The 17529-nt window shown below is 43.8% G+C and overlaps 1 protein-coding gene across 1 annotated transcript in view; it reads right to left on the bottom strand.

Annotated features, from left to right (window-relative positions):
- LOC124796000 overlaps positions 1 to 17529 on the bottom strand; it is a 145539-nt gene that overhangs the window by 53686 nt on the left and 74324 nt on the right. Inside the window, exon 3 of the mRNA XM_047260082.1 lies at positions 11225 to 11402. Within this exon, the coding sequence (XP_047116038.1) occupies positions 11225 to 11402 (178 nt within the window). The remainder of the gene's footprint in view (positions 1 to 11224; positions 11403 to 17529) is intronic.

Below are 17529 nucleotides of genomic sequence, written 5' to 3'. Positions count from 1 at the left end.
CTGTTCGCCGTAGATGATAGTACAAAAGTAGTCGGATAGTAATGAGCAAGACTCATTGGTTATTCCGGGAATAATCCTTTAGTAATCAGTCATATGTGTCTCGATTTTTCCAAGAGAGTATACATCATTCTCCTATTCGTCTGTGAACTAAGCTTTCTCTGAGTTGAGCCTTCTTGCAACTCTTACAACCCTTTAAAATGATGGTGTCGTTACTCAATTCTTGGAACGATTTGACCCAGTATGTTTTCTCTCTGTATCCATAGGCATTTCGAGTTTGGTTGGTTGGTTGGTTGGTTGGTTTGTTTGGGGAAGGAGACCAGACAGCGTGGTCATCGGTCTCATCGGATTAGGGAAGGATTGGGAAGGAAGTCGGCCGTGCCCTTTCAGAGGAACCATCCCGGCATTTGTCTGGAGTGATTTAGGCAAATCACGGAAAACCTAAATCAGGATGGCCGGACGCGGGATTGAACCGTCGTCCTCCCGAATACGAGTCCAGTGTCTAACCACTGCGCCACCCCGCTCGGTACGAGTTTGGTCTCAGTAACTTGTTTGAGCGTTAATTTATGTAACGCTCTGTTCTGTAGAGCACTCTCATTTGCTTTCATCGGCTTTGTCGGAGCTACTAGGCCGCTGTTTCCGAGCGGTTCTAGGCGCTTCAGTCCGGAACCGCGCTGCTGCTACGGTCGCAGGTTCGAATCCTGCCTCGGGCATGGATGTGTCGGATGTCATTAGGTTAGTTAGGTTTAAGTAGTTCTAAGACTAGGGGACTGATGACCCCAGATGTTAAGTCCCATAGTGCTCAGAGCCATTTGAAGCACTTTTTTTCGGGGCTACTAGTTGCAGAGTTGCTCTTAAAGCATTGGAGGATTCGCGTCATTTCGGTGAGACTCTCCCATTTCCTCCAGTTGAACAGAAAGCTTGTGAATTTAGAGTAATGTTTCATTCGCAAGATTTTGCTGCAACTGTACACAATAAATGGTCAAACATTTTGTTGTTTATGTCTGCATCATGGAGACTAGAAATTCAGAATAGATGAAATGTATTTAAAATATGTTATCGTTTGATCATCTGGAAATGGAACCTATAGACTTATTATTTTTATACGTACACTATATTGTTGAACTGTATACAAACTGATTTGCTTTTCTATGAGGTAGGACCTGATACAAGTTGGTGTCAGTTCCTGTTGATGGTAATCCAACCTAAGTTAACAAGAGTATTGATAGTTTTGGCGTCAAGTGCAAGAAAATAATTATCCAACTGACACCTAGCAATTCAAATAAATTAAGAACAAAGACACTAATGTATTTGCGCAGCTTTCCATGGTGGTGCAAATTTCATAAAAATTTTTCTTGATGTACTGCTGCATCATCTTATTAAATGTTTACCACAGGAAATCGAAAAGTTTCGAGATTAGCTGTGTAACATGTCCAATGCAACTTGCGCATGAGGATCCTTGGAGGACAATCCACAATATTGCTGCTATTCTCGGTGTGTAGTAAGGACTAATTTAGGTATTCCACACTTGTGATTTTAACATGCGACGTGTTGCTGCCTAGTTCTATCTTAATGTGCTCACCCAAGAGCAGAAGGATTACCACGTCTAAGTCTGCCAACATTTCTAGCTGGGAATTCTGTATTGTTGTACAGTATGACTATTTTGAAGGTGACAGTGCGTGAACGTGGATGGGTAAAGTACTAACTTGTAAACAGAGCTAGTCTCTCTGATAACCTTCTGAAAGATGCTAAAGTACTAAAATAACGGGATTTCGTGCGTGTTGCCGCAGTCTTCGTCTGTGCATAGACTCAGGAAGGCTGTGACGTGTACCAGTGGATTCTAAGACGGAGTGCTAGTGATTCACTGCACACAGCTGCCACTTCAGTTACAGATGAAGCGGGATTCACACACAGTAGCAGATGCAAATCCTCAAGATATCATTGTACGTAAGGTCTTAACTTCGCTTAAGTATCGGTGCGTGAGAGGAATTGTGGGTGACATACTCGTGGGGCCGTACACATTACTGATCAGCAGGTGCATCTTATCATCAATTTCTGTGAAAGGAATTACCAAAATTGATCAATATTTACCCCAGTAACGTACTACCCCATTTTCTACATCATGTACTGCAATATGGAACACAAACGTTTGATGTATTGGTGGTGGAAGTCTACTGTCACGACATCAACTCATCTTAATCTCTTCCCTTTTTGGTTTTGAGACATCTAAAGAGTTTTATACCTATCGACTACATGCACACGTTATAGTAAGATGTATACTATACCTGTGACCAATTCCTAGGGCAGCAAGGTGTGCTCGTACGAATTTGGCCTTTTGTGAGAAATACTGAAGAATGTGAACGGATGAATCGTAACCACACAGAGTAGCTCGTGCAACATTGAGATATGATTGTCTAGAACGGTGTTATCTAAGTCTCAGTAGATATTTGCTTCGAGATATATGGCTACAAAATTTCTGTCTCGTATTTAACCAGCTCTGTATTATGGCAGAATATGTGACACGTTTCCTTCTACACACCATGTATTAATTACTTACGGAAGAGTATGAGACCTCCTGCAGACGATGCAGAACGTTACTCAGATATATTATGGAATTTTGTCGTAAAAAGCTAGCTACATTGTCAGATTTCACAATTATGAAATAAGTGTAATCAGTGAAACAGTAACAATTTTCAAAAACTGCAGTGCAAGAAAGGCATAGCTCAACCATGACATTACACACGGAACGCTCCCGCCTGGGGTAAGTGTCGTCTGTCGTCCGTCAAAAGTGTGAGACTGACAGTGCACTTATGGCTGTAAAACTGGCTAATCACTGCAAGTCGAGTGTCACGTGCTTGACGAGATCCCGACTAGAAAACGCGGCTAGGCTGTGACGCTTTTCATATATACACATACTGTATACACCAACTAAGTTGCAAATATGCATATCTCACATTCAGGAGCGCTGCACATGGAACAATTCACCATCGTATCAATAAGGTAACACGCAAACTACAAAGATACGTTACGTTAAATGAAGGCATAGTGGTCAAATCGTTAACCATATAATTAAATATGGTACAGCAGTTACCAAAGTCTGAGTTTAAGGTGCATGGCGAGAAACTTCTACATATACACTCACCTTTCTTACAACTTACACAAACAGTTCATCAAGAAGTCACAATTCAGTATGAAACTGAGTTAATTCAAAATATGGGGCAGTAACATATGACAGGAATGCTACATGTGGAAGTCGAATTTCCAGCACGCAACTCACAATATTTATACACTACTGGCCATTAAAATTGCTACACCAAGAAGAGATGCACATAACAAACGGGTATTCATTGGACAAATATATTATACTAGAACTGACATGTGATTACATTTTCACGCAATTTGGGTGCATAGATCCTGAGAAATCAGTACCCAGAACAAACACCTCTGGCAGTAATAATGGCCTTGATACGCCTGGGCATTGAGTCAAACAAAGCTTGGATGCCGTGTACAGGTACTATGCAGCTTCAACACGATACCACAGTTCATCAAGAGTAGTGACTGGCGTATTGTGACAAGACAGTTGCTCGGCCACCACTGACCAGACGTTTTCAATTGATTAGAGATCTGGAGAATGTGCTGGCCAGGGCAGCAGTCGAACATTATCTGTATCCAGAAAGGCCCGTACAGGACCTGCAGCATGCGGTCGTGCATTATCCTGCTGAAATGTTTGGTTTCGCAGAGATCGAATGAAGGGTAGAGCCTCGGGTCGTAACATAGCTGAAATGTAAAGTCCACTGTTCAAAGTGCCGTCAATGCGAACAAGATGTGACCGAGACGCGTAACCAATGGCACCCCATACCATCACACAGGGTGATACGCCAGTACGGAAATGACGAATACACGCTTCCAATGTGCGTTCACCGCGATGTCGGCAAACACGGATGCGACCATCATGATGCTGTAAACAGAACCTGGATTCATCCGAAAAAATGGCGTTTTGCCATTCGTGCACCTAGGTTCGTCGTTGAGTACAGCATCGCAGGCGCTTCTGTCTGTATGCAGCGTCAGGGGTAACCGCAGCCATAGACTCCGAACTGATAGTCCATGCTGCTGCAAACGTCGTCGAACTGTTCGTGCAGATGGTTATTGTCTTGCAAACGTCCCCATCTGTTGACTCAGGGATCGAGACGTGGCTGCACGATCCGTTATAGCCATGCGGATAAGATGCCTGTCATCTCGACTGCTAGTGATACGAGGCCGTTGGGATCCAGCACGGCGTTCCGTATTACCCTCCTGAACCCACCGATTGCATATCCTGCTAACAGTCATTGGATCTCGACCAAAGCGAGCAGCAATGTCGCGATACGATAAACCGCAATCACGATAGGCGACAGTCCGACCTTTACCACAGTCGGAAACGTGATGGTACGCATTTCTCCTCCTTACACTAGGCATCATAACAACGTTTCACCAGGCAACGCCGGTCAACTGCTGTTTCTGTATGAGAAATTGGTTGGAAACTTTCCTCAAATCAGCACCTTGTAGGTGTCGCCACCGGCGCCAGCCTTGTGTGAATGCTCTGAAAAGCTATCATTTGCATCTCACAGCATCTTCTTCCTGTCGGTTAAATTTAGCGTCTGTAGCACGTCATCTTCGTTGTGTAGCAATTTTAATGTTCAGTAGTGTAATTTATATTTTTTGTCTTTTATTATGTTAATCCCAAGCGATCAGGATTTTAACTGTCAAAATATGCCGTAATTGAAATCTTAAAACTGATTTTTCCAACGAAAAGACCAGTGCCACTTTTATTGTAAATTATGAATTTTAGTCATGTCTTTACTAAAACACAATTGAGTTACAGACAACGGCTACGAGTGGGCATTGGTGTAAATCAATAGGTAAAGTCGAAAATTGGTGCCGGAGCAGGATTTAAACGTGAGTGTCCTGCTTGCTAGGAACTTTCTCTGAGCACTAAGCCACTTTTCTTATTATTGTTTCTTCCAATTTTGATTGTTATTGTTCTCGTCATTTGGTCTGTGTGGACGTCATACGACATCTGGTCAAGTTTATCACTGAATACTTCACTCACCCTTCTTTTTATGGTAGACAACAGCCAACCCTCTGAACGAACACTTTGAGCTACCGCGAGTGCTACGTCATCCGGACAAAGTGGTGGTTCATATGGCTCTGAGCACTATGCGACTTAATTTCTGAGGTCATCAGTCGCCTAGAACTTAGAACTACTTAAACTTAACTAACCTAAGGACAGCACACACATCCATGCCCGAGCCAGGATACGAAACTGTGGCCGTAGTAACAACGCGGTTCCGGACTGAATCGCCTAGATGCTCTAGGGGACTGATGACCTCAGATGTTGAGTCCCATCGTGCTCAGAGCCATTTGGACCATTTGTTCTTTCAGACATGTCCGAAAGAACAGATACCATCTTCATACAGTTAAGGCCAACCGGCCATTGACCTCCTTCTTCTGTGCTGGGTGCACACGCATTGTCCAAACTCTTTCGGGTCTCGGTAAGATTGTCTGCCTCGAGGAATGATTGTAGCACTACGAATGTAGTGTGTGGACATTAAATTGTGAATGTGGGTCTCACGGGGAGCTTGCAAGGGGTAAATCCCCGCAGTCGCACTATCCTCTGTGCAATTGGTGACTCAGATGGATAGAGCGTCTGCCATGTAAGCAGGAGATCCAGGATTCGAGTCCCGGTCGGGGCACACATTTTCAACTGTCCCCGTTGATGTATATCGCCGCCTGTCGACGTCTTAGGGTCTTGATTTAATTATCATTTCACAAGTTCCACGAAGTCAGTCTTCCACTGAGAAAGAATTAGCTAACCTTAAGCATATTACTATCAGCAACGAATACAATCCTAACATCATAGATGATCTGTATCAACACAAAAGCTATCCTGGTGAACCTAAACTTCCACTAGGTCTGTGGAACAGTAGGTTTTCTAAAATCCCTTTTCTAAGCACCTTATCGTATGGCCTTGCAAACATGCAGGGTGGACTTTACCTTTTCGTCGCGAAGTCCAGTATTGGTACATCCATAACAAAATATCTACTAACGACAAATACGCTGAATCTGAAGTTTACACAATACGCGTGCGGGACTGTGAAGCTTTATTTTGGGGCCTGACTGATACGAAAATTCTAACCAGACGTAGTGAACATTTTCTTAACAATTATGGACAAATTAAACACAATTCCGCCTTTGTAGAGCACCTAAAATCTAGTGAGCACTGCTCCCGTATGTTAAACAATTTACACGTACTTCATACTACCAGCAAAGGGAAGAGGCTAAATCACTGAAATTCTGAAATTCTCCGGCACAAAGAAATGTATTTTGTTGAACGATCGACTGGTCAGCAGAAACCAGTCTTTTCATGAATTTATGATACCCACTATTCCACCTCATCAGAAAAAGTTTATTGTTAATGTGTCACTAACTTTTTTATTCCTTATCTTTTATCTAGTTTATCGGTCTGACTAATGTTTTAGCGTCATTTAAATTTTTAGAGCTTGACAGGTTTTATAAATTTTACACTTTACAGTTATCATTTTGCACATACCAATTTTGTGCTTTTGTTACCATTTTATTACAATTTTTGCACGAAATTAAAGTTTAATTACTCACTGTTTTACCTAATTTGTCTTCTGCATACGTAATTTAGTTATGCAATCACTTTTTCTAAACGCCTTGGTTAGCCGACGCCATCTACCTTTAATGTCTGCTGCTACTGTCGTATAATCATGCCTCTCCTGCTCTATGTTCTTGTGGCCGCTGGAGGGCTGACTCATTCTGTTCTCAACCGCATTACCTACTATTTGTCAGCTGTACGCAACTCTCCATGCAGTGTATGCCGGAACGAACATGTTTTGCTCCGTGTTAAAGAAGATTTCTTGGTTTGTAATGGTTTTCCTGTCCAGGAGACACCGAGTTATACTTGACATTTTATTCTCGGTTCCAGGTTCCGCAGTGCATTTATTGATCTCTTGATGATAGGACGATGGTTCCTTCAACATCACGCCTTCCATCTCCTCGATTGTTACATCTACGGCCGTGCCATTGTCCCCACCTCCACCATGAAGTACCTTGGTGTCACCCTCGACTGCCGCCTTTCCTGGAACCCCCCCATCTCCGAACAGTCAAAGCCAAGCCTTGGCACTAACCCGTCTTCGCCTCCTCCAACTCCTCTCCCGCCAAACATGGGGTTTGGACCCCTCCACTAACCTCCACACTTGTAAGTCCCTCATCGACCCCATACTTTGCTATGCCCACCCCACCTGGATATCTGCCCCTCCCACCTACTCTAAGTCCTTCGAATCCTTGAATGTCATGAACTCTGCCTCGCCTATTGCATCCGTCTCCCATCCTGATTCCTTTCCCGTGCCTTCTCCTTTTCCTCAAATGGATACAAATCTTTTACACCTCCTGCAAGCTTGATCCTCCCCAACCACTTGTCTCTCCCATCCAAACCTACTGCCACACCTGTATTCTTGCATCCCACATCCTCTCCATCTTCACACTCTCCACACCCTTGCCCAAGGTGGCTTTGCGAACTCCCCCTTCCTGATGATGACCTCGTTCCTTCCATATACCCCTCCTATTAGCTCTAATTCTCCCTTTCCTTCCTTCCCCCTTTTTCCCAAGGGCTTCCTCTCTCCCTCCTCACCTTCCTTTCTCCCCTCCTCTCTGCCAGTTCTCCCACTCCCTCCCCCCTTCCCCGGGCTTCTATACCCAAACCTACCCTCTTCTCTCCCCTCACCCTTCCTTTCTCCCAGTGCCTTCTTCATCCTCCCCTCTTTCCCCCCTGCCCATCCCCTGCACTCAGTGGCAGCCCCCCCCCCCCAGGCCCCCACCCCCAATCTCATCAGTGTGCCGAAAATCGACACCCATGTGCTACAGTGTTCTCTTTGTCTATGTGCATCAGTGTTTTCTTTAGTGTGCTCCTTTGTTCAAATGTAAAACTGTTTGTCTATGTTTGTGTGCACTGTTGAACTTTCTTGTAAAACCAGTGCCTTCCGCATACGACTTCATCTCATTTCTTATGTACATCTCCTGTCCTTACCATTTATGTGTGTATGTTTTTCTATCCTCATGTTTACTATCTGTTTTACTTTTGGCCAGAGAGTGGCATATGTAGGCCCTGCCGGCCCGCCTCTTACGAGGAATGAAATTACAATAAAGAAATAAAAAGAAACATGACGATGGTTCATTATAACATTTTGTCTTGATATGTGGACATTAATGGACGAATGTTGGTTTTCCACATTAATTTTTACTAAGTTCACAGCTTTGATTATTTGTAGTGACAGCTGCACAGCCTGAAATATTGCCGTTTTTCAGTTGTTATACTAACTTCATTTCCCCGTTTTAGTCTGCATATGCCTATTGTAATTTTCACCCCTAGGCCAAGCTCATGATATCCCAAAAGGGCGAAACGCGTCTTTTACTGTAAATGAAAAAGATATGGCAACCGAGACTGCCTTATTTCAAGAAAACAATGTATTTGTTCATAATGGGAACAGCTGTCAATTCCTCCACCAAGTGTCGATCCTCCGCATGTTTTCCTGCATTTATCGCGAGAGGGCTTTGGAGGGTGTTTATAGGAACAAATGAAAGGAATGATTAGAAGACAATGAAACAAGCAAGTAATTGTGATAAACATAGGTCCAGAAACCAGATGTATTTACGATACGACGTACACAGGATAGGCAAACAATGTGAACAGTGGTAATAATCGGATGGTTGCGTTTGACGGTCAACAACGCAAATAAGGCACGTGTCGCGCTGGACTGTGCGTGTTCAGTAAGGATTCGGCATCAGTGCAGGTTGTTCACGAGTAGCGCACACTTCGTTTTTGCGTTCAGAGGCCGACCTCGACGTGCAATGAAAAAGAGGGCAGATTGTGAGGGCCGGTTAAAAAGGTTCAAACGGTTCTGAGCACTATGGGACTTTACTTCTGAAGTCACCAGTCCCCAAGAACTTAGACCTACTGAAACCTAACTAACCTAAGGACATCACACACATCCATGCTCGCGGCAGGATTCGAACCTGCGACAGTAGCGGTCGCGCGGTTCCAGACTGTAGCGCCTAGAAGCTATCGGTCACTCCGGTCGTCGAGGGCCGGTTAGATGGAGCATCAGTAACCAAGACAGCCAATTTATTGAATGTTTAAAAGGAGCTGTTTCAGCACTCATGACAGCCTACACAAAACATGGAAAGACATAATGGTCTAAACGTAATAGTGGGTGCAAATCAAAACTAAATGACTGAGATCATCGTACGGTAACACGAATTGTGTCAAAAGAACACAAAATTGTGGCAGCTTAAGTGACTGCATAGCTCAACAGCCATCTTCGATATTCCGTATCTATCGATACTGTCCGCCGAGAACTCCATAAAGCAAATATTCATGGTCGAGCTGCTATACCGAAACCATTAGTGACGACAATCGACGCAAAGAAGCGTAAAACGCTGTGTCAGGAGCATAAATCCTCGACGTCTGATCAGTGGAAACGCGTCATATTGTCAAATGAATCAACGTTTTCATTATTTCCAACATCGGGCCAGGTTTATGTCTGGAGACTGCCAAAAGAAGCCTAGAATCCTCACTGCTTGATTCCAGCGGTCAAGCACGGAGCTGGATATGTGATGGTGTGGGCAGCCATATCATGGTATTTTCCTGGTTCCATTATTACTCTCAGAGGCGGTGTTACAGCCAACGATTATGTGAACATTTTATGTGATCAGGTGCACCCCCAGGATTCAAATGTTGTTCCCACAATTTTGCCATATTTTAGGACGACAGCCAGGGCAGTACAATCGCGGCATGAGGGGCATGCAACTGAACTGCAGCGTCTTCCCTGGACGTAACAATCTCCGGACTTGAACATTATCGAACAGGAGTTAGAACAAGTTCTGATCGAAGAGTGGCATAACATTCCACTGTGGGCGGTACTGAAGCGCCATCTCCGGAGCACGTTTCTGCCTCCCTCGTCGCTACAGGAGTTACAAGTTCTGATCGAAAACTGGCATAACATTCCACTGGACAGTATACAATTATTATATGAAAGTATTCCAAACAGAATGGTAGCTATATTACGGGCAAACCCGTTATTAATAAACAATTCCTAAGTATGTACGTGTGTTCACATTACTTTGCCTATCCCGTATATCTACAAGTGCTGTCATGTGAGTGTTTCGACATTGTTAATGTGTATTTGGATGATGTTGCTTACAATGAATGGATGTCTATTTGGTACAAGAGCGATGATGTTCGGGTACAGTTTCATGAGGCTGTTCGGGGATACGTAGCAAGATTCTTTGACAAAAAGTTTATCGGTCGCAGCTCGTCAGTATCACGACCTAGCGTACCCAGAGTAGAGCCCATTGGATTTTTTTGCGTGAAAATACTTCGAAGCTATCGTGTATTCTAGCCATGTTGGAGGATTCTATGAACTCCGGAAAAGCACTGTGATGGCTGCCAACGCGTTCGCGAAGACTTCTGAGATTTTTGCACTAGTACGGGCATAGATGAGCACGCGTGCTGAAGCCTGCCTCCGAATTAACCGTGGCCATGTGGAACACTTGGTAAAGTATTTGTCCTCAAGAGTATGGCTACTGTTTGGATCCTCAGAGACTCTGTTATAGGGTGTTAATGTACTAAGTCGTAATTCACAGTATCGGGAAAACTATTCGACCTAACGTAATTAGGATTGTTAGCTTGTTTAATTGCCCTTTATTCGATTTTTCGTTCGTAACTATAATAGCCAACCACACAAGAGCATCATCATCGAAGAGCTTAATGTAGGATCCCAAATTACCCTCTAGGGTAATTTATCGATACTGCGAACGGTAATGCGATGAAATGCACGTTTGTCAGTAATTTTGATAGTGTGAAAGTCCGTTTTTAACCGCATAATGAAACAGTAAAAGGATTCCTCTCAGAAGTTGTTTGTGGAATCCTCACCTGGGTCGTTACGGGTGCACAGAAAGGAGGTTTTACTGCAAGCTCAGACGGGCTTAGCCGAGAAGTTGCCGAGGTGCCGGTGGTGGTGGTGGTGGTGGTGGTGGTGATGGCGTCTGCGAGCAATCTGAGGATAACGACCGGAGGTAACCGGGTGGCGGTAATGACGCTGAGTGAGGGTACGGGGGAAGAGTCGAGGTGCGCGGCTGCTGTGATCTCACCTTCCTCCCTTCTTACGGCTTCCACCCCTCGCCGGGCAGACCAGAGCCCGGCGACGGCAGCGGGCTGGCGGTTGTTGTTTGTCTGCTTAGCCTTATCTCGCCACCCCCGTAATGAGTGGAGCGCCCGCCGCCTCCAAGAGCAGAAGCGCCGCCGGCTGGCTTTGTTCTCAGAGTGGCTGGCGGGGCGAATATCGCTGGCGGGAGTGAGCCAGTGCTGTTATGCTCATAGACTCAAATGTATCCTGTCAACTGTCTTGTCAGTTCAGAGATAGCAGTGGGGAAACTGAAGTGATTATGCGACGTTCTTTGTCATAATCTGGCTCTTCGAATAGTTACTTTAAATCAGAATCAGTGCCATATAACATAAATATTCTCTGATCTATAATGAGCAACGTAACATACAGTTTATATAGCAGTGTATATAGTAATCGAATTAATAGCTACATAAACTATTCTGTGAAATTCTACACCTAATTTGTGTTCAAATTATCCGCTGCGGCCAGCAGCTCGATTCATTCAAAAAGAACTCCTCTGACTGAACGTTGTTGTTTGTACCAGGTGTATATCCATCATCAATAAAGGCTGGTTTTGGTCCTGCTGTAAGCCAACAGGCTTGCCGTAGTGGTAACACCGGGTCCCCGTCAGATCACCGAAGTTAAGCGCTGTTGGGCTAGAACTTGGACGGTGACCATCCGGTCTGCCGAGCAATGTTGGCAAGCGTAGCGCAGACCGTGTGAGGCAAACTGAGGAGCTGTTTGACTGAGAAATAGCGGCTTCAGTCTCGTAAACTGACATACGGCCGGGAGAGTGTTGTGCTGACCGCGTGCCTCTCCATATCCGCATCCAGTGACGCCTATGGACTGAAGATGAGACGGCGGCCAGTCGGACACGTTGGGTCTTCATGGCCTATTCACGCAAAGTTTAGTTTAGTTTTTTTTTAGTTTTTTGGTCCTGTTGTACATTTTCGTTTCCCAGTTAGTTGACGTTATTTTAACGTAAAGTCCAAAAGTTTCACTCCAACTTTATTTAACGCCTTTTTTTTTTTTTTGGTTATCAATCTACTGACTGGATTGATGCGGCCCGCCACGAATTCCTTTCCTGTGCTAACCTCTTCATCTCACAGTAGCACTTGCAACCTACGTCCTCAATTATTTGCTTGACGTATTCTAATCTCTGTCTTCCTCTACAGTTTTTGCCCTCTACAGCTCCCTCTAGTACCATGGAAGTCATTCCCTCATGTCTTAGCAGATGTCCTATCATCCTGTCCCTTCTCCTTATCAGTGTTTTCCATATATTCCTTTCCTCTCCGATTCTGCGTAGAACCTCCTCATTCCTTACTTTATCAGTCCACCTAATTTTCAACATTCGTCTATAGCACCACAACTCAAATGCTTCGATTCTCTTCTGTTCCGGTTTTCCCACAGTCCATGTTTCACTACCATACAATGCTGTACTCCAGACGTACATCCTCAGAAATTTCTTCCTCAAATTAAGGACGGTATTTGATATTTCTCTTGGCCAGAAATGCCTTTTTTGCCATAGCGAGTCTGCTTTTGATGTCCTCCTTGCTCCGTCCGTCATTGGTTATTTTACTGCCTGGATAGCAGGATTCCTTAACTTCATTGACTTCGTGACCATCAATCCTGATGTTGAGTTTCTCGCTGTTCTCATCTCTACTACTTCTCATTACCTTCGTCTTTCTCCGATTTACTCTCAAACCATACTGTGTACTCATTAGACTGTTCATTCCGTTCAGCAGATCATTTAATTCTTCTTCACTTTCACTCAGGATAGCAGTGTCATCAGCGAATCGTATAATTAATATCCTTTCACCTTGTATTTTAATTCCACTCCTGAACCTTTCTTTTATTTCCATCATTGCTTCCTCGATGTACAGATTGAAGAGTAGGGGCGAAAGGCTACAGCCTTGTCTTCCACCCTTCTTAATACGAGCACTTGGTTCTTGATCGTCCACTCTTATTATTCCCTCTTGGTTGTTGTACATATTGTATATGACCTGTCTCTCCCTATAGCTTACCCCTACTTTTTTGAGAATCTCGAACAGCTTGCACCATTTTATATTGTCGAACGCTTTTTCCAGGTCAACAAATCCTATGAAAGTGTCTTGATTTTTCTTTAGCCTTGCTACCATTATTAGCCGTAACGTCAGAATTGCCTCTCTCGTCCCTTTACTTTTCCTAAAGCCAAACTGATCGTCACCTAGCGCATTCTCAATTTTCTTTTCCATTCTTCTGTATATTATTCTTGTAAGCAGCTTCGATGCAAGAGCTGTTAAGCTGATTGTGCTATAATTCTCGCACTTGTCAGCTCTTGCCGTCTTCGGAATTGAATTGTGTGGATGATGCTTTTCCGAAAGTCAGATGGTATGTCGCCAGACTCATATATTCTACACACCAATGTGAATAGTCGTTTTGTTGTCACTTCCCCCAATGATTTTAGAAATTCTGATGGAATGTTATCTACCCCTCGTGCCTTATTTGACCGTAAGTCCTCCAAAGCTCTTTTAAATTCCGATTCTAATACTGGATCCCCTATCTCTTCTAAATCGACTCCTGTTTCTTCTTCTATCACATCAGACAAATCTTCACCCTCATAGAGGCTTTCAATATATTCTTTCCACCTATCTGCTCTCTCCTCTGCATTTAACAGTGGAATTCCCGTTGCACTCTTAATGTTACCACCGTTGCTTTTAATGTTACCAAAGGTTGTTTTGACTTTCCTGTATGCTGAGTCTGTTCTTCCGACAATCATATTTTTTTCGATGTCTTCACATTTTTGCTGCAGCCATTTCGTCTTAGCTTCCCTGCACTTCCTATTTATTTCATTCCTCAGCGACTTGTATTTCTGTATTCCTGATTTTCCCGGAACATGTTTGTACTTCCTCCTTTCATCAATCAACTGAAGTATTTCTTCTGTTACCCATGGTTTCTTCGCAGCTACCTTCTTTGTACCTATGTTTTCCTTCCCAACTTCTGTGATGGCCCTTTTTATAGATGTCCATTCCTCTTCAACTGTACGGCCTAATGCGCTACTCCTTATTGCTGTATCTATAGCGTTAGAGAACTTCAAACGTATCTCGTCATTCCTCAGTACTTCCGTATCCCACTTCTTTGCGTATTGATTCTTCCTGACTAATGTCTTGAACTTCAGCCTACTCTTCATCACTACTATATTGTGATCTGAGTCTATATCTGCTCCTGGGTACGCCTTACAATCCAGTATCTGATTTCGGAATCTCTGTCTGACCATGATGTAATCTAATTGAAATCTTCCCGTATCTCCCGGACTTTTCCAAGTATACCTCCTCCCCTTGTGATTCTTGAAGAGGGTATTCGCTATTACTAGCTGAAACTCTTTACAGAACTCAGTCTTTCTCCTCTTTCATTCCTTGTCCCAAGGCCATATTCTCCTGTAACCTTTTCTACTACTCCTTCCCCTACAACTGCATTCCAGTCGCCCATGACTATTAGATTTTCGTCCCCCTTTACATACTGCATTACCCTTTCAATATCCTCATACACTTTATCTGTTCATCTTCAGCTTGCGACGTCGGCATGTATACCTGAACTATCGTTGTCGGTGTTGGTCTGCTGTCGATTCTGATTAGAACAACCGGGTCACTGAACTGTTCACAGTAACACACCCTCAACTCTACCTTCCTATTTATGCCGTAAAAGGTCAAATTAAAAAGATCAAACTCTGTCGTAACACTCTGAACAGAATCACTGGCTCCATCTTCAACGCATATCGAAATTATCAGCAACCAGTAGCATAAAAGTAATTTTATTTTCAAGACCAGTTTCAGGCACATCCGAAGGCCGTACAGAAAAGTATACCACAAATAAGTAGAAGTCAGATAGAATATTAAACTTAAGAGCCAAAAGCTCACGAAGTTTTAAAAATCTAAGATAAAAAATGGTACATACTTATAACTATCGCATTATCTGCGAGTGTCATCAGTAAGATGCATGCAGAAATTAGCTGTGGCCCTAAAACAAAACCAAGAGTTATATTTAACACGATGATGGATCTATTAGTAAAAGAACAGATCCTAAATGCGCGCATGTGGTTCAAAGTTTCTGTAATGATGATGAGGTCCACTCCGAGGAGATCCGCACCGCCGTACTAGGCAAGGTCCTAGCGGAGGTGGTTTGGCATTGCCTTCCTCCCACCGTAATGGGGGTGAATGATGATGATGAAGACGACACAATAACACCCAGTCATCTCGAGGCAGGAAATATCCCTGACCCCGCCGGGAATTGAACCCGGAACCCCGTACGCGGGAAGCGAGAACGATACGGCAAGACCAAGAGCTGCGAACGGTTTCTGTAAAAAATGGTATAAAGGAGCCAAACAACACATGCAGACATCCTGCCAGAACAATGGCTAATCAGCTAATACATAATTGAGCATTATGAACATATTAATTTTCATACATAGAACGTTGTTATTTGGTAGTTACGACTGACAACTCTAGGCAAACGCCAGTGTTCTCTGCCATGTTCGAAGTCTTTTAATTCCCGTCGTGTGGCCATAATCATGTCAGAAAACCCTTTCACATGAATTACCTGAGTACGAATGATAGCTCCTCCGTGCACTGCCCTTTTATATTCTTGTGTACGCGATACTACTGCCATGTGTGTATGTGCATATCGCCATCCCATGACTCTTGTCATCTCAGAGCGTAAGGGTTACACTGATTTACTTCAATACTAGCTGCTCGCCTCTGAATATCTTCGATGTAAGGAAATATCGTACCAAGGCCTTGACGCAATGGTAACACCGGTTCCCGTCAGATCTCCACAGTTAAGTGCCGCCAGGCTAGGCTAGCGCTTGGATGGGTGACTATTCAGTCTGTTGAGCGCTCTTGGCAAGCGGGTTGCACTCAACCCTTGTGAGGCAAACTGTGGAGCTATTCGATTGAGATTGGCTCCGGTCTCGTAAATTGACATACAGCCGGATGAGCGGTATGCTGATCACAAGCCCCTCCATATCGACATCCATTGACGCCTGTGGGCTGAGGATGACACGGCGACCGGTATGTACCGTTGGGCCTTCATGGTCTGTTCGTGCGGAGTTTAGTTTTAAAAAACTATCGTCATGCTCATGTGAAAAGGACTCCAAAATCCAGAACAATGTAACTTGGTCGCAATACCATCTTGCTTGTTGTTTCTTATAAATCCACAGCTGTTCCTAGAATCCCGCGGACAAATATGTCTTCTACTCGGTATTGAAGTGCCTGTGTTCTTAAGAAGAATGACACAATGTTCTTTTGGACATGCTTGAACATCGTATTTATCCGCCGACACCAGGCAGCGACTTTCAATCAAAATGTCCTCCCTGGTATGGGAATTACCTAATGTGCGGACGTTTACAAGCTGTCCCACAGGAACTATGACATATGGAGGTTCATGTCTGGCGTGTGAGTCTCGAACGGATAGCCAAGGCGGTTATGGCGACATAAGCGGGCTCGAATCTCGGTCCGGTAAAGATTTTCAGTGTCGTGATTCAGTTATACAGCTTATGGTTGCCCGTATTCGTAACTGCGAATACATTTCAAGTAATATTCTTGTGCTCGCCTGCCGTAAATCTTCCGATTTCAGATGGATGCTTAGTATTGCCCTGAAATATTATTTTACTGTGGCCTGGTCAAGATGTTCGCTAGTATGCTTGTAATTGAGGACCATTTTTGGAGTCTCATGCGAATCCAGCGTCGCATGGATGTGTTATTGACCTACCTGTCTCGGAAACAGCCGTCGAACTAAGCTAGCAGATGTAAAAGACAATCACTGACGAGGAGGCCACCCGGGAATGTAATTTTGTGATGTTTACAACTCAAATATCAGTATCACAAAGCGCTCAATGAAAGTGTAAAAAGTCTCGATAAAACTGACTTTAAAGTTTTCTGAGTGTGTTTCGTTCACTACAGCAAGGATTTTTCTATCTTTATGTATTTTATTCTTCACGGAAAGGCTTGTAGAAAATGCAAATTTGTTTAAAAAAATTCCTTGCCCAGATCGCCTACGTGTCACGTGAGCATTCTACTACAGAGCTATTTGTTTTTGAGTCATCAGTCATCTGACTGGTTTAATGTGGCCGCCACGAATTCCTCTCCTGTGCCAACCTCTGCACCTCAGAGTAGCAGTTGTTGCAACCTATGCCCTCAATTATATGCCGGATATATACACAGCTCATTGTAGTAGCATAAAGGTTATTCCCTGATGTCTTAAAACACATCCTATCATCCTGGCCCTTCTTCTTGTCGGTGTTCTCCTTATGTTCCTTTCCTTGCAGTTCTCC

This window comes from Schistocerca piceifrons, chromosome 4 (genome assembly GCF_021461385.2).
Source record: "Schistocerca piceifrons isolate TAMUIC-IGC-003096 chromosome 4, iqSchPice1.1, whole genome shotgun sequence".
NCBI classification, from domain to species: domain Eukaryota; kingdom Metazoa; phylum Arthropoda; class Insecta; order Orthoptera; family Acrididae; genus Schistocerca; species Schistocerca piceifrons.
This window is presented reverse-complemented; position numbering and strand designations above follow the sequence as displayed.